This window comes from Salvia miltiorrhiza, chromosome 2 (assembly GCF_028751815.1).
Source record: "Salvia miltiorrhiza cultivar Shanhuang (shh) chromosome 2, IMPLAD_Smil_shh, whole genome shotgun sequence".
NCBI lineage: Eukaryota > Viridiplantae > Streptophyta > Magnoliopsida > Lamiales > Lamiaceae > Salvia > Salvia miltiorrhiza.
This window is the reverse complement of record NC_080388.1, coordinates 12365571-12391445: the sequence shown is the minus strand read 5'-3', so window position 1 is coordinate 12391445 and position 25875 is coordinate 12365571. Positions and strand designations below refer to the sequence as shown.

General features: G+C 41.0%; 1 protein-coding gene across 1 annotated transcript; it reads right to left on the bottom strand.

The window, feature by feature from the left end:
- Nucleotides 1-1054: 1054 nt before the first annotated feature.
- LOC131011239 (protein CLMP1) lies at nt 1055-4156 on the bottom strand. Its single transcript, XM_057939029.1, has one exon. It carries the CDS (start codon nt 3779-3781, stop codon nt 1466-1468), a length of 2316 nt encoding a protein of 771 aa, XP_057795012.1. The 5' UTR covers nt 3782-4156; the 3' UTR covers nt 1055-1465.
- Nucleotides 4157-25875: the final 21719 nt, after the last annotated feature.

Here is a 25875-nt window from a genome sequence, read left to right as displayed (position 1 = left end):
GCCATAAGCTTTTCAAACCTTGATTGCATCTAGGGCTGTCTAAATGGTTATCGGGTTTTGGGTATCCAATTAACCGAACCGAAATTCCCGGGTTTGGGTATCCAATAACCGAAAATTTCGGGTAATGGATCGGTTTCGGTTATTGCTTTTTTGGAAATTTCGGTTATCGGTTAACCCGAAAAACCGATCGGGTTAACCGAATAACCGAAAATTATTTTATTAATTATTTAATATATATATTATCAATATATCATATATAATATATTATATATTTGTAAATTAATATATAAATATATTTGTAAATTATTTAATATATATATATATATATATATATATTTGTAAATTATTATATATATATTATATATAATATATTTGTAAATTATATTTGTAAATTTACATATATATTATATATTTGTAAATTTACATATATATTATATATTTACAAATATATTATATTTGTAAATTTACAAATAATTTACATATATATTATAATATATTTACAAATATATTATATATTTGTAAATATATTATATATTTGTAAATATATATTATATATTTGTAAATTTACATATATATTATATATTTGTAAATATATATTATATATTTGTAATTTCTTTTAGAGTAGATAGAGCAAAAATTATTTGAATTTTATTTTTTAAATAGGTATTTCGGATACCCAAATAACCCAATTGGTTAACCGAAGCGGGTATTGGGTAACCGAACTTCTAAAACGGTTCGGGAACGGTTATTGAAATTTGGCAATTTCGGGTTCGGGTAACCGAAAATTCGGGTACGGGTAACCGAACCCGAACCGATCGACAGCCCTAAATTTGCATCTAAACAACAATACAAACAAAGAATTTGCAAATAAAGAGTTACGACATAATAGCTTGCTGCACTCATATTTTGCCACCAGCATATGCATGCAAGGAAAAGAAGAGCATCTAATTATTTGAAATAGATTAGCTTAAGATAAATAGATACAACTATGTCCGCAACCAAATCTAGCCTAAACTGTTGGAACACCAACTGTAAGGATCAAATAAGAATAATCTTCGAAACAAGAAATTAACATGTAGATAAAAAATCACAAATGTCAACCCAAATAAGTCAATCAAACGTCTCAAAGTGTTCACAAATCAGACTTCTTGAAGATGCTGGGAAAGATTATTTACTAGCAAAAACCAAAACTTTATTTAAGAATCATTGCAAAAATCAGGTTAGCTTTCAAGTCTAGAAGCTAAGGACATGACAGAAGACCTTCAAGTATGAGAGCTTAAACCCCATTGGGTTAGCCAGGTAGGCGATCTTGATGAAGCGTTAAAATAAAATTTCGACTCCATTCTAGAACCACGAACGAGTATACCACCATCATAAAAGGTTAACGAGCACTGCATTGAACGAGTATACCATACCATCACAAACGGTTAACGAGCACTGCATTGATCGTACATGAACCTGCATTTCAGTCATCTTCTTTGTTAACCACATTGGTAGGAGGCACATCCTCGGTCTTTTTCTCATTCCCATCAGCAGCTTCTTCGTTAGAGTAGTGATTCTTCAGAACTGTTGAGATATCGGCTTCAGAAGCTCCAGCAAGTTTAAATCGCCCCACAGCAACATCCAGATTCTTCTTCCATCCAGGCAAGTTCAGTTTACATTCGATTTGAGATCTTTCAAAAAGCATATTGCCCCAAAACAAATGAATCTGTGATCTCATAACAGCAGCTTGCTCTGCTGCTTCCTCGGGAGAGATTTCCCCTATACCCGAATCACCTTGTGCACCACTACCCGGTTTCTTCTTTCTTTTTGATAGTTCATCCTTCTTGTTTGCACTAGGATCTTTCAACTCATTAGCTCTCTGCTCCTCCAGCTTCTCCCACATTGCAGTTGCCGTTTTCATTTTCTCTTCTGCGCTGTCAAAGAGACCAATGGTCTCGGTTGGATCCCATTTCGATAGATCTTCTTTCTTTGCTAATATGAATGACCAATGAAGTTTAGCCATCTCAAATTGTTGCTGGCCCAGAGCTAACAATCCTTCATAGAAGTCTGGTTTGATTGATAGAGCCTCTTCGTACTTCTCTTTAGCTAGGGTATACTTGTCTTTTACCCAATCATAAGCGTTTTGAAGCTGCCCATTCATCGTGTCTTTATCAGCTGATTCATCTATGGGCATTCTTTTCCTTGCTGCACACATATGAACATTTCCCCAGTTGAAGAAAGCCAGAGCAACCACCTCCTGGAACTTAAGGGCAGCCTTGTCGAAAAGGCTTTGAGCATCCTCACTTGTCACTGTTTCCTCGAGGGCTTCAGAGCACAACTCCATCCCGAGCTCATGAAGATCAATATGAGCATCAGGGTCAATCCCGACATGGGTCCTGAACAGCTGCGCAAACTCAAATAGCCAATCATCCATCTCCACTTCCTTGCACTCGGGGTCTTCTGTCCCTCCTGTCTTCTCCTTTTGAGCAATTTTCTCAGTGCTATCAATCTCAGAGTCCACAGCTTCTACAACAGATTCTGCAGGAGAAGATTGTGACACATTCTCGTCTCCTTTAGCCGGCACCACACTCTCCTCCTCTTCCAGTAAAGGCGGCTCCTGCTCCGGACTCACTTCAACAATATGCAACTTCAACATAGCAGGGGAGTCTCCCTTTTCAGTATCAGGGTCTTTTGGAATCAAATTGTCGACTGACGACTCAGCCAGTCTAAGCTCAGCCGAGCATGTTACAGTCACCAAGTCTCCATCACTGTCCTTGTACTTAATCAGCACGGCTTTTGACATTGGCAAACGATTACTAACAATCTCTCTCAATACTTTTAAACTGCAATTAACAGGCATTTGTGCAAGCCTTATGTCATGGTCATAAACAAGCTTCAATGGCCTGTACTGTATTACAGGCTCTGCAGATGGCCGATGAACTGAGGTGAAGATTGATCGAGAAGGCAACTGTTCCTTAGCGTTATCCTTGCCAGCATTTGGGATGGATCTTGAAGAGCCATTTGCAGGCTTCAAGGCAACTTTTGGCAAATGGTTATTGGCCTCACTGCCATTCTCAATGGGCGGCACAGGATACAGCTTCTCTGACTTATTAGAAGGCACAGCATTTGCAGCGGCTGCTGAGGGCACCGGTTTCTTGGGTACAGGTCTAGCCGGCAAACACGGCCCAATGCCAGCAATGGGCGCCCCACGGATTGCAGAGGCCCCAAGGGCTGCTGGCGAGGGACGGCTCTGAAGGTCCTGCTGAGCCTCTTGTCGAGGGCCAAGCGCCATCCTCAGACGTCCAGCAATCTCCAATGCATCGCCATGATTAGGATCAGCAACCAACAGCGACTGCACATCTTGCATAGCCGTTTCGTACCTCCCTATCGCCTCAAACGCACGAGCCCTCCTAAGAAGGGCTCGCACGAAATTGGGCTGCACCTGAAGCGCCAGAGTGCATTCGGATATCACAGTGTCGTAATCAATCGGCTTCATTTGCATCAAGCAGGCGGCTCTGTTGCTATGGAATACGGCTCGATCCGGATGAGTTTTGGGAGTGAGCTTAAGGGCATTTTCATACTGCAGAAGAGCACCCACGTAATCCTTAGCCTGAAACCTTCGGTTACCTTCTTCCTTGAGCTCATGGGCTCTCTTCAAGAAAACCGAAGAGTCAAAATTAACACCGCCATTAACAACAGGCGGCGAATGATTCTCTCCGCCGCTCACTTGGTTTTGTGCCTGGGTTACGGCGGCGGCGGCGGCGCCAGTCTTCTTCTTCCTACCTCCAGACTTCCCCATATAGTTCTTTCAAAGATTCAAACTTTATTCCAAAAACGAAAATAAAAAGTACGCTATGTTGGTGATGCTCTACCTATTGCACGTTGATATCTCTCTTAATTACCATAACAGAACAAATTGAACAGAAAATTCTGGAAATAAAACTTACAGGAATCAAGCCAGCATTGTTTTGAAGAGAGATGTGAGTCTTCTTGATTGAATTTGCGTATCTCAGGTGATAAATAGAAGGGGAAGGGATTCGATTTGATAGAAAGAATGTGACAGTGAGAAGATGGGGGGTTTTGGAAAGTTCGAGTTGGGAGTCTGAAACCCTAGGAAAAAAATTCTCATGTTGAATATCCTTGTGGGCCCCATTCTTTGGCAGGATCACCTCAACCGCAGGATTGACTTTCTGCCCCACTACCGTTGATTTCTACTACTATTTTACTTTGATGGTCAAACAAATCACTGATATGGGCCGCTTTGTTTGGGCTCCTGATTGCATATGGCCCTGTGGATGTAAATTAGGTCGATCCGTTGGGTTTCGGACAAATTTGCTTGAATAGTCGGTCTATTCGATTATCGGTTAGAGCATCTCCAATAGTTCACCCGCATTAGAATGAACTTCATTTTATTGTAGAGTGAAATGTAGAGTAATTTTATTTTGCTCTTCAATAATCAATTTTACATTTCACTCTACAATGAAATATTTTATTTTAATACTTTCAATTATTATTAAATTAATCTTTTTATATAGTTATTATGTATTATATATATTTGGTTATATTTATATTTAATTACTATAACATAATATAATATAAATATTTCTAATTTTTTTTAATAAGAACAATATTTAAATTATTGCACATTAATTTATTCCAACAACATAAAAACAACATTACATAATACTTGTAAAATGCATAAATTACATGATAATAGTAACACTAATAATATTGCATAATACTTGCAAAACATTAAATTACTTAACAATGAGAATTAGTGTTCTAAATTGGAATATTCCTCCCACAAATAATCGACCAATGCATCACAAAGTGCAAGATGAATCGATTTATATTTGATGCTTCGATAGCGTGTAAGAAATTCTTAAAACTGACTTGCTTCATTTGGCACTATTTCAACTTATGGAGTTGAGACTTCTCTCATCTCTTGAATTGGTGCAGAAAAGTCTCTTTCATCCTCAATTATCATATCGTGCATAATAATGCAGGATTTCATGATAAAGCTCTAAATGATTCTTTGCCAAAAACGGGTCGGATTTGCAACAATTGCAAATCGGCTTTGAAGAACTCCAAAGGCACGTTCAACATCTTTTCTACACAACTCTTATCTTGCAACAATTTTTTTTTTTTTTTTTGCAGTATGTGATTCATGAATAGTTTTCACAAGTGTGGACCATTTCAGATATATTCTATCAGCTAAATAATAACCCATAGGGGTGAGCAGTTGGTCCGTACCGGACCGAACCGACGAAACCGAGGACCGAATTTTCAATATTTTTTTACCAATATATAATAGTCTAGCAACATCACTAGAAGTAGGAGATCTAAAATATTGACTTGAAAATATTTCCACAATTGCACGATAAAATTTCTTGACACAATTAATTGCAGTAGACTCACCAATGTTGATGTACTCATCAGTGGCATCTGCTGGTAGCCCGTATGCTAATATCTGAAATGCAGCAGTGTGCAATCTTTGCCTTGCTGAAAGTAACTATTATGATTTTTTTAAAGCATCAACAATACGAAGGAAATAATTTCGAGACATTCGGAAACGTCTACGAAACATTTCTTCATTAAATGTTGGATTTTCAAAAATTAATCGTTGAAGAGGTGTTGGGCAGCTGCTTCTCGATCACGATGGATCATCTTGCGACCAGGCCTCTGTGGATTGCTCTAGCATTTTGATTTTCTATAAAGCTTGCTATAATGAAATTATTTGACAAAATATGTTGAGACATCAATTGATGTTCAATATCGCATTCATTGAGTATTTCTTCAAGCTCATCTGATGATGAGTTTGAAGAAGAAAATATATAAGAAGAGCAAGCATCATGATAATTCATATTTTATTTTTTCTTGTTGATGAGTAAAAATGATAAAATAGGTGTATAGATTATAAGGACTGCATACTTCTGATATAATAAAATTTATCCAAAGAAATCTTATCTTTTCTGCATACTCCTACAACTCTTATCTCTCATGTAAATCTTAACTTTACATCAAATCTTATCTTTCCATTAATAAATATCCACCATCCATTATGATTTCCATTAAATTTTCACCATCCATTTATTATCTATTCTGCAACTTTATAACATTAAATCTACACCATCCATTTGAATTTCTTTAAATCTGCACCATCTATTCTATATCTTATATACGAATCTGAAATAATAAATCCCTGCCATTCATTATGATTTCCATTAAATCCCCACCATCCATTTCTTATCCTTGCTGTAACTTTATAACATTAAATCTGCACCATCCATTTGAATTTCTTTAAATCTGCACCATCTATTCTATATCTTATGTACGAATCTGAAATAATAAATCCATGTCATTCATTATGATTTCCATTACATTCCCACCATCCATTTCTTATCTTTGCTGCAACTTTATAACATTAAATATGCACCATCCATTTGAATTTCTTGAAACTCGCATGCAAGTCATTATGAGTTCTCTTTCACAATTCAAAGCATGTGTGTGACAAATCGAACATCTAGATCCAGATGGAGCTTCTGAAAAGATATTGTAAGTAGTTATTTATTTTTACAGTTGATTTATTTATTGAATTGTCATGCTATTGCTAACATATGTTATTTATTATTCAGTTTGATCATGCAAAACAATTACTGACGGAGGATCCAAGATATAAGAAAGGATTCAAGTTGAGCATGTCTGGCCCATTATGCAAGATTTTGTGAAGTTTGATTGTACTTCACAAATGTCTTCATTTCAATAAGAAACAACACCAGATCGAATGTCCTATTTCACCTGATGGTTTGTCTTTTTTAGTATCAATTTAAGTGATGATAGTGATAGTGGTTCAGGATCAACACAACGCCCAGATAGTGAGGTCCATTATTTTTTAAGAGTTAAATATTATCTTTATGAAAATAAATTATTTTTAAGTCCATAGATGGACTTATTTAGCTTCCACACGAGATGTTCTTCGCCCTTCTTCACAAACCCTTCGGGTTGCTGCATATAGATGTCCTTTCCTTCTTCAAGGAAACCGTTTAAGAAAGCGGTTTTGACATCCATTTGCCAAACCTCAAGGTTCATGTGGGCTGCTATGGCAAGGAGTATTTGAATGGACTTAAGCATGGCAACTGGCGAAAAGGTTTTATCATAATCTATACCTTTCTCCTGGGTATACCCTTTCGCCACCAGTCTAGCTTTAAAAGCTGCGACTTCGCCATCCGAATCTCTCTTTATCTTGTATACCCATCTGCTACCTATGGCCAAACCGCCATCTGGTAAAACAGTTTTCTCGTATACCTCCATATCAGTCATGGATTCTATTTTAGAAATCATGGCGTCGTACCAAGAATCTGCATCTGCGTCTTGCATCGCTTGTCTAAAGTTATCTGGGTCGATATCCTTTTATTCATTAACAGGAAGAAGATCCGAAGACTCTCCCAAGAACATGAATCGATCAAGTTGATGAACAACCCTCCCTCTACGACGAAGCGGTGGTGGTACTGCTGTAACAATGGTTTGTGCAGTGTCCTGTGGTGCAATCTCTTGCACACTTGGCTGTGGTGATGGAATCGTCTATCCATTGCCTTCGATTTCTTGAAGGACAATCTCGGACTTAGACTTGTGATTGTTCACATAATCCTGTTCAAGAATCGTGCATTGGCGCTAACAATCACTTTCTGATCCTTAGGATTATAAAAACAACCATCTTTTGTTCCCTTAGGATATCCCGAAAACAACATAAGTTCACATCTAGGTTCTAATTTCTTGCCTCATTGTCTAGCACGTATGCAGGACAACCCCATATCTTTATGTGGTTCAAATTGGGTTGACGCCATGTCCATAACTCGACAGGAGTTTTAGGCACAGATTTGGATGGCACTAGATTTAACATGTATGCCGCTTTTTTCAAGGCATATCCCCAAAACGAAATAGGCAAAGATGCATAACTCATCATTGATCGTACCATTTTCAAAAGAGTTCTATTTCTTCTATCTGCTACACCATTCTATTGGGGGGGTACCCGGTGCAGTCAATTTGGACGTAATCCCAGAGTTCGACAAGTATTTCTTGAACTCGTTCCCGAGGTATTCGCCACCACGATCAAACCGCGATGACTTGATACATTTGTCCAACTTCTTCTCCACTTCTGCCTTGAACTCTTTGAATTTCTCAAAGCATTCAGACTTGTGATGAAGCAGGTAAACATATTCGTATCTTGAGTAATCGTCAATGAAAGTGACGAAATACTCATACCCTCCACGAGCTTTTGTGGACATTGGTCCACACAAGTCAAAATGAATCAGTTCTAACACATGTGAGGCCCTATTCCCCTTTGCCTTAAAAGGCCTAGCCGTCTTCTTATCTTCTATACAGGATTCGCTGGTTCTAAATGGAACAGCTTGAAAATCTTTCAATATTCCACTCGACACGAGCCTTTGGATCCTATTTAGATTGATGTGGCCTAATCTAAGGTGCCACACATGTGTATGATCCTCATAAGAAACAAATTTTCTCTTATTTGGATTTGGACAAATCGGTGATGTAGATGTAACATGGACAGAGTTCTTATGTGGACATGTAATAGTATAGAGAGAGTTGTTCAAAATTCCGAAACAAATAGTTATGTTATTTTTCATGATAGAAACACCTCTATTAAAAGTAACAGAATATCCATCCAAAAATAATTTTGAAACATAAATGATGTTCCGCTGAAACTCCGGCACATACAAAATATCTCTCAAAACTAAAATATCGTCTCCAAAACATAAAGATAAATCTCCAACTGCAACAGCTGCGACCTTTGCCGCATTGCCCATGGAGATGGTAATCTCATCACTTGCTAGTTCCCTTGTCGGCCTGAAGCCCTGCAAGGTGTAACAAACATGATCAGTTGCCACCGTATCCACTACCCAAGAATGAGTTGAAAACGAAGCTAAACATGTCTCAGTTACTAAAACTTGTGACGTACCTTATCCATTTACCTTGAGCACCGGACAATCTTTCTTCCAGTGTACCGTCTTGCCGCACTTGAAGCACTTCCCTTCTCCGTTGGCTTTTTCACACTGCCGGTAGGGCCGCCCACTCCACTACTCCCACTAGCTTGCTTGCCTCCCTTGCCCTTTGGACCTTTCCACTTCTTTTTCCCGCCTTTCGACGAAGAAGATGGTCCCTTGGCCTCGGCAGCGACAAGTACTTCTGCACCTTTCCCCATAACTCCCTCCGCTGTAACTAGAGCATTCAACAACTCATTGAGAGAATAGTTGATCTTGCTCATAACAGCATTGAGGCGAAAGTTTTCAAAGGCTTTGGGGAGAGAGTTCAGGATGATATCGACCTTGGCTTCGTCGTCGATACCTCCACCGAGCAAGTCAAGCCTATCAAAGAGGTTTGTCATATGCATGACATGCTCGTGCACTGAACTGCCCTCGCTCATCCTACATGCTAAGATTTCTCTCATTATGTTAAATTGAGCAGCTCTTTCCGATTCCCCAAACACCTCCGTGAGGTTCAGCATGATGGTAGCAGCATCATCCATGACTTGATGCTGGAGTTGCAAGGTTTGTGACATTGTAGTCATCATATAGCATTTCTCCATATTATTTGACTTATGTCACCTTTTATGCTCCTCCTTTTCCGCATCAGTCGACTCAGCAGTAAGTTCGGGGGGACGAGGAGTAGTGAGCACAAAATTGTGCTCCTCAGCGACAAGAATATAATTAAGATGGCGTTTCCATTCAACGAAATTTGGACGGTGAGAGGATTATTCGCAAGTAAAGATATAATAGGAGACATAGACATATCTGAAAGTAAACAATTAAAACATGTAAGAACATGAAAGCACATAATTTGTAACAACAATATTGGAACCTTTTGATAAAACAATATTGATTGAAACCTCCAACCGCCCAAAGAATCTCATGAGTAAGCCACGTTAGTGTGGACGTTTAGACATGAACCCCTCAATCAGACTATACACCTAGTCGTTTAATTTCAATCCATGTCAACTTAAACTTTTCACAAAAGAAATTAATAGTTGGACTTTAACTAGACCATATCATATTCAAGAAGGGACTCCGTTGGGGAGTTGTACTTAATACGATATCTAAGCAATGACCACAATTTAACTTTTAACTTTAAATTCTCAAAATTGACATACTCACTAGGACCATGTCGCTTTCAATTTAAATTCTTGGTTATCTTATTTAATTCTATCCTCTAAAGTACTTATGAAAATTACACGAGTAAGCCACGTTAGTGTGGACGTTTACCGCATAGCTCTCACTACTTAAATGGAATTAAATATTTTTAATAGAAACCTCAACTTGACAAACTCGTGAAAGCAAACATGAAGTAAGCCACGTTAGTGTGGACGTTTACTCATATTTTTAATCACTTTGTCTTGAGACCGCTTGTGGAGGCCTAAAATAATTTTTAAGAACTATAAAAATTATTGAAACAACTTAGTCTTTTCTTTCAAAATGTTTGATCATGCTCAACACATAATCCTAAACATGCTCTTCTAGAACGCAACACGTAAAACATGCTCGCATAATTCTAAAACATGCCCAGGAAAAACGATAAACCTAGCATACTTGTCTAAACGCGGTTAATAAACTCATATCAACAAGTAAAGACAAACCAGCATGCAAAGAGCATAAAGGATTAAACCCACGACATACAAAGAACATAATAAAAGAAATAAAGTTCTTCGTGACCCATTCGTGGAATCTCAATTCTAATCTATTACAAAGAACAGAAAAGAAAAACAAAAAACTGCCCAAAAGAGTCCAAGTTTGATCTTGAAATTAGGGTTTAAGCCCCCTAGGCTTTTGAGGATCGCGCCGTCTAGGGTTTGGGCCCCCTAGATCGGCGCCGCCGCAGCCACTTTGCCCCTCACCGCCGCTGCTTGCTCTCTGTCTCGCCGGCCGCCAGCACGGTAGTGCACGAAGGCGCTGCTTCAGCACGCGCAACAGCCATCTCCCGGCGATCCAGCGCACGAAGCGCAGCACCCGACGCGCGCAGCCCCCGCGGAGCGACACAGCACGGCATGTAGCGGAGCAACGCTCGGCCAAGCGCGGCCCCTGGCGAGCAGCACGGCAGCAGTAGCTTGCCTGTCGTGCAGCGCGCAGCAGCACACGGCCCCAGCGCGCGAAAGCGCGGTCCGGCACGCGCTGCAGCAATGCGCATACACGCACGGCAGCCGCATACGGCGCTCAGCATAACGCAGCCACCATCAACGTCAGTTCTCCGTTCTCCGTTGGATCGTCATCGTCTCCGTCTCGTTTTCCACAATTACAGATTACAACCGAAAAACAATTTACAATTGAAAATCTAACCACAGATTTTTTCATGGTGAAAAATGATTACAACGTCAAAACGACGTATCCCACGAATCAACAAACCATGAAGAACAACAGCAGATAAAAACAACGCATATATTAATCGAACGCGAATTATAGACAGAGCCAAGAAAACTAATCCGTGCTCTGATACCAATTGTAGGAATATTAAACTGAATTAATACTCGACTTGCCTAAGGATCGTCTCTTGAATTATCTTAATTCACTATACATCGATTAAACTTAACATGCTCCTATGAATTTTAAGTGCAGCACGTTGATGTTAGAATCACTTACTTGTGAATTGAACGCAGAGGCTGTTGATAGTCAAATCGAAAGACTACAGTTTTGACCTTCTGAACTGTATCACGCTCAATTCCCAACGTCGGATGGACAACGATCTTTGAGAACTCCCAACAGTATTCGACTTCACAGTGATCGGCGTCCCCTCTATCTCTCTGCTCTCTAAAACCCTAATTTTTGTGTGTCTTATTCTGAGAGCAGATATCTGTATTTATAGACAAAACACAGACTTAGGGCCTTAATAACTATGCTGGGCGAAAATTACTATTACTGGGCTCAGGAGACTTTGGGCCAGTTCAGGGATAAAATATAAGGAATAACGATGGGCCTCAAATGAATTAATTCTTATGATCAGCCCAGATCATAATTAATTCATAAATATTAATTCATTCCACTAGAGAATCAATATTGACTTACCCCTTTATTACCGATGATGAGTCGAGGCTTGTATTTAGACTTATTTGACCCCCGTATTAAAATATCCGACATCCATTAATTAATTAAAGCTCTGACAGCTTATATTAATTAATCTCTTTGTAATCCTTAAGTAGTACCACTCAATCCTTATTATTACGTCTGAACTTAATCAACCTGCATGGTTTAACGCAATAAAGTTTTTGAGCTCCTATGTCATTATCCTATTGATTTATGCTTAATTGTTCTAATTTTAGGGGTTTGCATGTGCATATTTTAAATTAAATCTTCTGGAAATTGGTGTGTTTTATGGTTTGTTTGATGCTTTGCAGGAGATTTAGGTTTATAGATGGAAGAATGCAATTTTGGAGATTTTTGGGCTAAAAATGGTATTTTTAGCAGACATCGACATAGCAGAGCTTAGTGCCAGAGTCAACTGCCAGCGCTGACCATTTTCAACTCAGCTCATAACTGCCAGCGCTGACCATTTTCAACTCAGCTCATAACTGCCAGCGCTGACCATTTTCAACTCAACTCATTCTTGCCAGCGATGACCATTTTCAGCTCCGCCCATTCTTGCCAGCGCTGACCATTTTCAGCTCCGCCCATTCATGCCAGCGCTGACCATTTTCAACTCAACTCATTCTTGCCAGCGCTGACCATTTTCAGCTCCACCCATTCTTGTCAGCGCTGGCCATTTTCAAATCAGCTCATAACTGCCAGCGCTGGCCATTTTCAACTCAGCCCATAAATGCCAGCGCTGACTACTTTCCAGCTCCGCCTATTTCGCCAACGCTGACTACCTTTCCCAAGCATAATCATAGGAGTTCACTTTCCAGAGCTATGTTTATTCTTTCCAGCTCCGCATATTCTTGCCAGCACCATTACTTTCCAGCTATGTTTATTCTTGCCAGCACCGATTACTTTCTAGCTATGCTTATTCTCATCAGAGCTAGGTCTATAAATAGGGTTTCATTTCTATTGTAAAATCATCTATCTTTTGCTATAGTTTTAGACTCCATCCTTGAGATCTCTTGGCATCCGAAATTTAGAATTTATTGCTTTCATAGTTCTTTTTCATAGTATTGAAAATTCATTGTTTTTAGTTAGTTTTCGATTTAGTTAAGTTTTAGTTATTTATTGGATTGTGATTGCGTGACACAATTACACGTTCAAGACATTTACGGTATTTCGTATTTCAATTCAATTTATTTTCGTTTAATCATGTTTATGTTTTTAGTTCATGTTTATGCTTTCTTTTTAATTATGCAATTTAAATTATGCACTTTAATTTCATGCCTAGATTAGTTTTATTTTTAATTTACAAGTACTTAATTTCTTAAGTTAGATTTTATTTAAGTTGTTTTAATTCTGCCTAGGGTTAATAATTTAATTCGCCTAGTAATTTTACAATTCGGTTTTAATTCAGTTTTAAGTTTCAGTTCTAGATTAATAATCAAACTCTTTACTTCTTTCTTTTATTACTTTTTCCCACGATACTACTAGAAGCCCTTTAAGACTTTCCTTGAGAGATGACACTGGGTCAACTTACCATCACTAGAATGTCCTTGTTCTATTGCAAGTCAAACTAGAGGTGTTCTAGGTTGAGTCAAATTTTGGCGCCGTTGCCGGGGAAAGTTTTAGGCGTTTTAGTTGTGTCGTTTTTACTTGCTTTATTTAATTTCCAGTTTTTCTCGGTTTTGTTTTTACGTTTCTTCCACTCGGTACGCGTAATCTGTTTGTTCAGTGTTATGCATGCAGGGACGCCGTAGTCTTAAAGGCAAATTGGTGTCTCCAACTGACGATTTCTACTCTGGCTCTGAATCTGAACCTGAAATTCCAGAGCACATCGTAGAGACAAAGGAGGAAGAGGCCAGCCCTGCCTTCAAGTTCTTCGCTGCCGAAGTCAACGCTGCCAGCTCTGCCGAAGTCAACGCTGCCAGCCCTGCCTTCAAGGAGGAAGAGGCCAGCCCTGCCTTCAAGTTCTTCGCTGCCGAAGTCAACGCTGCCAGCTCTGCCGAAGTCAACGCTGGCAGCGGTGCCGAAGTTCGCACTGCCAATTTCAGCACAGACCAAGCCAGCCCTGCCAACTTCCGCACTGAGCAGAAAACCACCAAGGAAGAAACCAGCTCTGAACAGGACAAAGTTGAGCAGAATTTAAACGAGGAGAAGAAGGAGATGGCCCAGAACATAGAATACATGGGAGACTTCACCAGACCTGTGATTGGAGATACCAACACGTCGGCAATCGTGCTTCCCACTGCTGTGAGAAACTACAATCTCAAACCAAATGACTCGAGTTTACTGCCGGTGTTCCACGGGATGCCAAGCGAGGATGCTCTGCAATTCATCCGGAATTTTTGCACCCAAGTGCAAACAATTCCTTTGCTTAGTCTCACGGAGGACCAACTCAAGCTCAAGTGCTTCCCCTATGCACTTAAAGACCGGGCGAGGACGTGGATGCTATCTCTGCCACCCAACTCAATCACTACGTGGGGAGATGCTTGTGAAAAATTCATGCTGAAATACTACCCAAGCCATAAGACACAGGAGTTGAGAACAAAAATAATGGAGTTCACCCAAGGAGCGGACGAGCCTTTGCATGAAGCTTGGGAGAGATATGAAGAACTCCTCCGTCAATGCCCTCAACATCAATTCACTAATGTTATGTTGATGCAGTTCTTTTACGATGGGTTAGTGCAAACTGCCCAATTTATGGTGGATAGCACGGCAGGAGGTAACATAGCTCGGAAGACAGCAACTGAGTTAAAAGGGATTTTCAAAACTTTAGCTGAGAGCTCCCAACAAAAATCCGTTCGTGGAAGAAGAGTTGAAGCCAGCGCAGTGACGAATCAATTTGAAATACAACAACAATTGGCTTCAATCATGCGGGACGTACAACAACTGAAGATGGGCAAGATGGATACACCTTCCGTTCCGGTGCAGAATTCAGCTCTGCAGAATGCAGCGCTGCCGACGCCAGCTCTGCAGAATGCAGAACTGCCGATGTCAGCTCTGCCGAACCCAGCTATGCAGAATATGGAGCCTTGTGGTATTTGTGGAGATTTCAGCCACGGAGCTAATGAGTGCCATAGAATGGGAGAGTTTACTCCGGAAGGACAAGCCGAGGTCTATGCGGCACAAGGATTTCAAAGCTATAATCAAGGGCTAAGTAGACCATATGGGCAGAACATGAATCAAGGGCAACAGAATGTCAATGGAGGATGGAGAAGTCAACCGAATGCTGGATGGGGAAATCAAAATTTTGGGGGGAATCAATACCGTCGACCACCCCAAATGGGCTACCAACAGCAACCACAATATTTCCCTCCGCAGCAAAGCTCCTCTCAACCATATAGACCGCAATACCAACACCAACAATCAGCCCTGCAGCAGAGTGCACAGCCCATGCCACCACAGAAAACATCCCTAGAGGATACCTTGCAAGCTTTCATGGAGATTAGTAAGCAAAATATGGAGATGACTAAGCAGAATATGGAGTCCCAAGCATCTACCATAAAAAGGCTTGAAACAACTGTCGGTCAACTTTCCGGTACTTTGAATCAAATCCAACAACAACAACAGCCCGGAAAGTTTCATGGCCAACCTGCTCAGCCGCATCAAGCTCTAGCTGTAACTGTTCTTCGTAATGGTAAGATGGTGGATAACAAAGTGGAAGTGCCAGCGCTGCCAAGATCATCCCTGACGAACTCAGCATTACAGAATCTCTCAAAGTCAAAGTCAGCGCTACTGCAGTCAGCGCTGCCGAATCCAGCTCCGCCGATGTCAGCGCTGCCAAGTCCAGCTCTGCCTAATTCAGCTCTGAATAGCTCTGCCTTCACAAGAGCAGAGATGCCGAGCTCAGCTCTGACCAGCCCTACCAATGGAGAGAAGGCAGATCAACAAAAAGATGGGGAGATGGAGGAAGAAAAGGAGAATAAACTTCATAAGTCTACCACACCCTATCGACCTCCGATCCCTTTTCCTAGCAGATTGAAGAATGAAAAGCTGGATAAACAGTTCGCCGACTTCTACGACATGCTTGCCAAGGTGAACGTGAATCTTCCTCTCCTTGATGTGATCAGAAAAGTACCGGCGTATGTGAAGTTTTTCAAGGAGTTGGTTTCCAACAAGCGAAAGTTCGGGGACAATGAGAAAATTTTAGTCTCGGAAGTAGCGACCTCAATCATGCAGCAATCCTTACCACCAAAGCAGCGCGATCCAGGTAGCTTTGTGATTAATATTGCTTTGGGAAATGGTAAGAAGGCCACGGGTATGTTAGATCTGGGAGCGGGAATTAATTTGATGCCTTACTCTATTTTTCAACAATTAGAGTTAGGTAATTTGAAATCCACTCGCATGTGTCTACAACTAGCTGATAGGTCCGTTAGGTACCCCCGTGGGATAGTAGAGGATATTCTGGTTAGAGTCGGGGGTTTGATTGTGCCTGTTGATTTCGTAGTGCTTGAGATTGGGGATGTGCATGAGAATGGTAGAGACCACACTCTACTATTAGGAAGACCCTTTATGGCGACCACTAACACTTTGATTGATGTTAAACATGGAACTATTAAAATGACGGTGTTAGGGGAGTCGGTGTCTTTTTCGGTGCATGAAAATCGTGCAATGCCTTCTACGAATTTCATAAGTGAATGTTCATATATAGATGCTATTAATGGCTTGGTTGAGAAGGTATTTATTCAGGAACAGGAGTATATGGAAGCTTTTGCTGGATCAGCCGACATGGAGGAATTAGCTAAGGAAGCTGAAGAATCAGCGCTGCCTGAAGAGTCAGCGCTGCCGCAGCCAGCTCTGCCGATTCCCGCGCTGCTACAGTCAACTCTGCCGAGCTCAGCACCCTTCAGCCATACCGAGCTGCCCTTTGATGAACAGATGGAAACCAAGAGGTCAGCGCTGGAACTAAAGGAACTCCCTGCCAATCTCAAATATGTATTTTTAGAAGCAGGTGAGGAGAAGCCAGTGATCATATCTTCCACGCTGACTTGGGAGCAAGAGGCAGCGTTGCTCAAGGTATTGAAGAAAAACAAGGCAGCTTTGGGATGGAGCCTGGCAGACATTCGTGGCATAAGTCCAGCCACATGCATGCACAAAATTAACCTAGAGGAGGGAGAAGCACCCAAGCGAGACGCTCAGCGACGATTGAATCCTATTCTGATGGATGTCGTGCGCAAGGAAATCCTTAAGCTGCTGGCCGAAGGGATCATCTACTCTGTCGCTGATAGTGAGTGGGTGAGTCCCGTGCATGTCGTGCCAAAGAAAGGAGGAATGACGGTTGTGCGCAATGACAAGATGGAGTTGGTACCGACGCGTCCTACGACGGGATGGCGGATGTGTGTTGACTATAGGAAACTCAATGCCGTCACCAAGAAGGATCACTTTCCTCTCCCTTTTGTTGATCAAATGTTAGATCGTTTAGCTGGGCATGATTTTTATTGTTTTCTTGATGGTTTGTCAGGATATTACCAGATCGCGATCGCCCCGGAAGATCAACTCAAGACTGCCTTCACCACTCCTTTTGGGACGTTTGCATGGAAGAGGATGCCGTTCGGGTTGTGCAATGCACCCGGGACGTTTCAACGATGCATGATGTCCATATTCTCTGAAATGATTGGAAAATTCGTGGAGGTTTTTATGGATGATTTTTCGATTTTTGGGCAGTCCTTTCATGATTGTTTGACGAAGATTGATGTAGTGTTGCAAAGGTGCATTGAAAGTGGCTTAACCTTGAGTTGGGAAAAGAGTCATTTCATGGTTACACGTGGTATTGTCTTGGGTCATGTGGTGTCTAAGCATGGACTAGAGGTCGACAGAGCTAAAGTGGAGGTAATCCAAAAGTTACCACCCCCTATTGATGTTAAAGGAATTAGGAGTTTCTTAGGTCACGCCGGTTTTTACCGACGTTTCATTAAAGATTTCTCTAAAATTAGCCAACCTCTATGCAAACTGCTAGCTCAGGACATTCCGTTTAATTTTGATGACTCTTGCATGAATGCCTTTGAAACATTAAAACTAAAATTGAGCTCTGCCCCGGTGGTGATTGCGCCTGATTGGTCATTGCCCTTTGAAATTATGTGTGATGCGTCTAACTCTGCTGTAGGAGCTGTGCTAGGTCAGCGTGTGGATAAGATGTTACGTGTAATTTACTATGCTAGTTTAACTCTGAACAGTGCACAAGTAAATTACACCACTACTGAAAAAGAGATGCTTGCTGTGGTCTTTGCCTTAGATAAATTTCGTGCCTACATCATTGGGTCTAAGGTTATTGTTCATAGTGACCATGCTGCGCTGCGATATTTGATGACTAAACCTCAAGCTAAAGCTCGTCTGATCCGTTGGGTTTTACTGTTGCAAGAATTTGATGTAGAGATCAGGGATAGGAAAGGGAGCGAGAACCATGTAGCTGACCACCTTTCACGCTTGGATAATCATCGGATAGAGTCGAATCTTAATTGCATTCCTGAATCTTTTCCTTTTGAGCAAACATATGCATTAACCTTTGACAAGTGCAGCGCTGCAGAGTCCAGCTTTACCGAGCCCAGCTCCACCGAATGCAGCGCTGCCCAGCCCAACGCAGCTCAGTTCATCCCTGCAAGCCTTGCCGAAGTCAGCATTGATAAGCTCAGCGCTGTCCAGCCCAGCACTGCCGAACTCAGCGCTGCTCAGTCCAGCCCTGCGAGCGCCGAGCCCTGGTATGCCGATATTGTCAATTACTTAGTTTGTGGTATTCTACGACCTGAGCTGACATCGCAGGAGAGAAAGAGATTTTTAGCTCAGTGCAGACACTACTATTGGGAGATTCCTCACCTCTTCAAGCTTGGAAAGGATGATGTCATTAGACGGTGTGTGCCGGCAGAGGAGCAACAACAAGTGTTGAAGATGTGCCATGAAGATCATTGTGGTGGACACTTTAGGGGGCAGAAAACAGCACATAAAATTCTTCAATCAGGTTTGTTTTGGCCTTCCATTTTCAAAGATGCACACATTTTCACTCTTGCATGCGATAGGTGCCAGAGAGTAGGAAATATCGGCCGCAGGAATGAGATGCCTCTCCAAAGCATATTAATTGTCGAAATTTTCGATGTGTGGGGCATTGATTTCATGGGGCCATTTCCTACTTAACATGGGTTTCAATATATTTTACTTGCTGTAGATTACGTGTCCAAGTGGGTTGAGGCTATTCCCACGCGAACATGTGATGCTAATGTGGTACTTAAGTTTGTGCAAGAGAACATTCTTTCTAGATTCGGATTTCCTAGAGCTATCATTAGCGATGGAGGCAAGCACTTCTGCAACAAGTTGTTTGCAAAGCTCATGAAGAAGAATGGGATCACGCACAAGGTAGCAACACCTTATCACCCGCAGACCTCTGGCCAAGCCGAGACGAGCAATCAGCAAATCAAGGGAATTTTGGAGAAAACAGTTCAACCCTCGCGCAAGGACTGGTCCGCAAAGTTGAATGATGCTCTTTGGGCGTCATAACTGCCTTCAAGGGCGTGCTTGGGATGAGTCCGTACCGTCTCGTCTATGGCAAGGCCTGCCATCTGCCGGTGGAAATTGAGCATAAAGCTTATTGGGCGATCAAGGTTGCTAACTATGACTTGGACTCTGCTGTGAAGCAGCGCACGCTACAAATGGAGGAGCTAGATGAGCTACGCAATGAGGCGTATGAGAATGCGAGAATTTACAAGGACAAAGTGAAGCGACTCCACGATCGCCGCATTTGCCACAAGAAGCTTTTCCCTGGAATGAAGGTGCTCTTGTTCAATTCTCGACTTAAGTTATTTCCAGGAAAGCTGAAATCCAGATGGAGCGGTCCATTTTTACTCAAAGAGGTGTTCGAGCATGGTGCGGTAGAGCTGTTGAACGAGCACACAAAGGAGAGTTTCCGAGTGAATGGCCATCGAGTGATGCCGTACTACGAGCACCAGAGCTCGCCTATGGAGGTGGAGTCTCAAGCTCTGCACAACCCTAGCTGAAGTTCAACTCTGAAGTCGGGCTGGAGACTTTAACTCTAGCGCTTAGTGGGAGGCAACCCACCTTTGGTTTGTTTTTAATTTTTATTTTTCTTTTGCTTTCTTTGTTTTCGTTGTTTGTTTTGAGTCTTTCCTCAGTTTTGGTTGCCATGTGGATACTTTGATGTTGGCGTTCATGTTTTGACTCCAGCGCTGCCAGCGCCTTAGCTCCAGCCCGCCCATTCGGTTGATTTATGCTGACCAATTCCATCGGCATTGATTTTTGCCACCCGCATAAATCAACCGAATTGGTCAGCGCTGCAAGAACTCCTCCGCCACCCGCCACCCTCACCCGTCAGCACCTATAATGGCACAGTTACCAAGCTAAGGTCAAGAATTGCCAATAATGGCTAAGGGAGAAAAGACGCCATAAAAGCCAACGCTGGCAAAAGAAAGGAAAATAGCTGAAAGAGTCAGCGTTGGCAAATAAAGGCAAGGCCGATTGAGTGAAGCAGTCAGCGTCGCAAATTTTGGGGGAAAGAGTATCTTCAAAAAAAAAAAAAAAAAAAAAAAAAAAAAGAGAAAAATTTATTAACTCCTCCGTCAACGCCCAACCACCCGCTGACCAGCCCGCCACGGAACGCCAGCGCTGCCAGCACCTCCGCCCAGCCACCCAACACACGCACCCGCCCAGCGCTGCAAGCCACGCCCCCGGCAGCGCTGCCACCCCGCCAGCCACGCCCCGCCCAGCCCACACGCCCAGCCACGCCCCCGGCAGCGCTGCCACCCCGCCAGCCACGCCCCGCCCAGCCCACACGCCCAGCCACGCCCCCGGCAGCGCTGCCACCCCGCCAGCCACGCCCCGCCCAGCCTACACGCCCAGCCACGCCCCCGGCAGCGCTGCCACCCGCCAGCGCTGCCACCCCGCCACAGCCCACTCCCGTCAACGCTGCCAGCCCGCTCAGCGCACCCGACAGCGCAAATGCCGCCTGATGCCGACAACGCACGGCAGGAGGTAACAACGCCGCACGCCAGCGCTGCCAAGACCACCCGCCAGCGCTGCCACCCCGCCAGCGCTGACCATCTAGCCCGCTGCGCTCTGCCAAATTCCAGCACCTTCACTCTCCATTTTCAGCGCGGCATCACGCCAGCGCTGCCAAATGCAAGTGCCTTCGCTCCCAAAGATTCAGCCCTGCTGCCACACTGCCCTGCTGCGCCCAACACCCGTCAGCGCTGAACTGCCCTAGCGTGGGGGAACTCGTTAGGCGACTTGATTTCGAATTTGGCGATGGCGTTGAAAGGCGGGGCTGACGGCGCGCATTAGGCGATATCCAAATGCTTCGTGGTGTCGCTCTTCAACACGCTGAGTCAGTGCTGCCTTTCTATTCTGCAGCTATCAATGCTGCCACTCTCCACTTGCAACAGACAAAGCCCTTTCTTAACCGCCTCTCACGATGCTTCAGTTTTTCAATGCCGATAATCAGGGACGTTTTCTAAACTATTCATATTTCTTTTCTTCCCTGAGGACATGGCATGCTTTTAGTGTGGGGGTGTTTTCTTGTGCTTATATTTAAAAAAAAAAAAAAATTAATAATAATAAAAAAAAATTAATAAAAAAAAAAAAAATTGGCGAGATTAGTCTTCTATGCTTAGTTTTTGGTCTTTGTCTCATGCGAATTTTTATGAATTTGTGGAAGAGAAGATGGTTTTCGATGTGCATTTAGGGTTTGTGAATGAATGGTGGTTATTCTTGTTTTATTTTTAATATGCGTCTCTTGATTATGCAAAGAATTATGAGTTTTGTTGCAACATGATTGTAAGTTAGTAAAACGTGATTTGTCCGGTAGATACTAGAAGGAGTATTGTCAGTGTGATTACCTACGATTGTATCTTATCTGTGAAATGTGAAAAATGTTGGACGAATTGCCAACTCTGAAAATTCCAGCTCTGAAACATCTGGCCTGTTCTGAAAACGTGACAGCTCTGAGTCTCTGCTCCTCTAGACTAAATCTATGAGCATGGGAAACCACGTGAAAAGACTTTGGATTACATCCAAATGGTTTTATTTCATGAATTTTGGCTCAACTATTGAAAATCTTAAGCACAAAAAGTGTGAAAAATGGGGATATTGATTATAAAGGTGATCACATTAGGGAATTCACTTCTAGCGGAGAATCGGGTCTGATCGAATTACTTGCATTACTCTTTTGTTGCGTCTTAAACTTTGAGTTACTTGCATGATCGAGAGATGTGTGTTGTTGATAAAATTTTGAATTGACTTTGTGAATGTTTGGATGGAAATTTGCATTGTTGAAATCAATCTCTTCCTAGGATTCATATGGATTTTGCTTGAGGAGAAGCAAAAGGCTAAGTGTGGGGGGGTTGATTTATGCTTAATTGTTCTAATTTTAGGGGTTTGCATGTGCATATTTTAAATTAAATCTTCTGGAAATTGGTGTGTTTTATGGTTTGTTTGATGCTTTGCAGGAGATTTAGGTTTATAGATGGAAGAATGCAATTTTGGAGATTTTTGGGCTAAAAATGGTATTTTTAGCAGACATCGACATAGCAGAGCTTAGTGCCAGAGTCAACTGCCAGCGCTGACCATTTTCAACTCAGCTCATAACTGCCAGCGCTGACCATTTTCAACTCAGCTCATAACTGCCAGCGCTGACCATTTTCAACTCAACTCATTCTTGCCAGCGATGACCATTTTCAGCTCCGCCCATTCTTGCCAGCGCTGACCATTTTCAGCTCCGCCCATTCATGCCAGCGCTGACCATTTTCAACTCAACTCATTCTTGCCAGCGCTGACCATTTTCAGCTCCACCCATTCTTGTCAGCGCTGGCCATTTTCAAATCAGCTCATAACTGCCAGCGCTGGCCATTTTCAACTCAGCCCATAAATGCCAGCGCTGACTACTTTCCAGCTCCGCCTATTTCGCCAACGCTGACTACCTTTCCCAAGCATAATCATAGGAGTTCACTTTCCAGAGCTATGTTTATTCTTTCCAGCTCCGCATATTCTTGCCAGCACCATTACTTTCCAGCTATGTTTATTCTTGCCAGCACCGATTACTTTCTAGCTATGCTTATTCTCATCAGAGCTAGGTCTATAAATAGGGTTTCATTTCTATTGTAAAATCATCTATCTTTTGCTATAGTTTTAGACTCCATTCTTGAGATCTCTTGGCATCCGAAATTTAGAATTTATTGCTTTCATAGTTCTTTTTCATAGTATTGAAAATTCATTGTTTTTAGTTAGTTTTCGATTTAGTTAAGTTTTAGTTATTTATTGGATTGTGATTGCGTGACACAATTACACGTTCAAGACATTTACGGTATTTCGTATTTCAATTCAATTTATTTTCGTTTAATCATGTTTATGTTTTTAGTTCATGTTTATGCTTTCTTTTTAATTATGCAATTTAAATTATGCACTTTAATTTCATGCCTAGATTAGTTTTATTTTTAATTTACAAGTACTTAATTTCTTAAGTTAGATTTTATTTAAGTTGTTTTAATTCTGCCTAGGGTTAATAATTTAATTCGCCTAGTAATTTTACAATTCGGTTTTAATTCAGTTTTAAGTTTCAGTTCTAGATTAATAATCAAACTCTTTACTTCTTTCTTTTATTACTTTTTCCCACGATACTACTAGAAGCCCTTTAAGACTTTCCTTGAGAGATGACACTGGGTCAACTTACCATCACTAGAATGTCCTTGTTCTATTGCAAGTCAAACTAGAGGTGTTCTAGGTTGAGTCACCTATACTGGATACGGTTTCTAATACAGATTACCAAATATCATATATTAACCGCTATCACCCAAGATACAGAGTACTCAAGTTAATATGTAACTCTCACCCATCGTAAATCAAAGTGATACACGAATCAATATATATATCTGAAACCTTATTAGTATTAAGATCTTATTAAGTCACCGAGATCTTATTCTTCACTTATGTCAGACAGAAGAATACATCTCACTGTGATCCTATCAATACGTTACGACGTACCAGTATAAATAAGTAGCCAAGACAAACTACTTCCATCTATACTGCAGCCTAAACCAACGACTCGTCCTAGAGTCATCTCGGCTGTGATCAGTTTATATATGTTAAGGTTATTCCAATTATATAATCTTCTGTGATCTACAACACACCATATAATCTACTTATATAGAGATAAAAGGATATACATATGCAATCATGAACACAATCAGATAGGAGATTAAATAGTAAACTTAGGAAACATTGTATACATGGCATAAAACGTTCTTGCTTTCAGTATACAAAAACCAACAGTTATATACTTGCATGTGGTTGAAAGATAATATATATATATATATATATATATATATATATATATATATATTGAAGTCACTATTGTCATATATCACATGTCTATGTTTCCACTTTCTTCTATTCTTGTTGTTTGGGGCACGCACGATTTAAGTTTAAGGTTGATAAATATGAGTTTTCTATGTTAAGAACGAACTGACCAAATTAAATATAGTCAATCACCATTTGATAAACATTTTTAAGCATTTTTTCTACAATAAGATGATTAAGTATTTTTATCTTTAAAAATAGAATTTCTGTAATTTTATCATTTCAATGGAATATGAATCAAGTAAAACTAATTTAAGTGATATAAATAATCAAGGGTTTTGAGATATCTCAAAGTTTCAATCCATCTAAGAGGGTGTTTGACTAAACATATTTTAAAGAGCTTATAAGATGTAATTTCTCAAAAACTTATAAATTGTTAAATAATTTTGAATAATTAAGCTTATAAATTAGAGAATAAAATTTTTTGCTAAAAAAGGAAAATCTTTGTTATAGAGAGAAAATCGAAAGAGATTAACTTTTATTTAATGAATACAAATCATAGTTGAATAATATTTACAAAATAATTGTTACATATAAGATTATAAAAAAATATGTTGTTGGGGTCCCGGAGGGTTGATTGACAGGTGTATGGGGGGGAGGGGGGAGAATACACATGTGGGCTATTTTTCGCAAACAAAACTAACTTAACCGAATTTCAGTTAGAAATAGGTTGTAGACTGATACTAATACTTCAGTAAAGTGACATCAGTCGAGCCTTGGGTTTAACTGATATCCAAGTAAGGCTTCAGTCTAGTTTGTAAAACAGAGTAGAGTTATTAATATCTCTGACTATCAGTCGTCAGTAGGATTAATAACTCAGCAGCGGAATTTAAACTTAGTGTGAATAGCCTTTAGAAAAGAGTTTGTCACTGGTAGAATCCTTACTAATACTTTTCAGTTAATACAGTTCAGTTGAAAACAGTTTAGCACAAACAAAGAAATAACTGAAAGCAGATAAAGAACACAAGGATTTTTAACGTGGTTCGGAAACATCTTTCCTACATCCACATCCAGATTATTTGTCTGACAAACACTCTGGGCTTATGCATAAAGGTGCACAGCAAACCTACCAATCCACTCTGAATTGGGTTTAACACTTAGCACGCCCTGACACTGTCGTGTCCAATCAGCTAATGCTAAGGTAATTGGAGCCAAAACCTTTAATGTGAACTCCCTCTTGGTTTAACTGGTACCAAGGTAACCGTCTAGTTTAATTTTCTAGTACTAAACAACAACCACTTGGCTTGCCGGGTGCCAAGGGACCTAACAGTTTAGTTTTCTGGTACTAAATAAAAACCACTTGGCTTTATTGGTGCCAAGGAACCATCTGTTTAGTTTAACGGTACTAAACAACCCCTGAGTTCGGTCTTAGTCTCGAACTCTATTACAAACACTCTTCTCTCAAAAAGGAAAAGGTTACGTAATAATCAACTAGGATTACTGAGAACATGCTCTCAAGTAA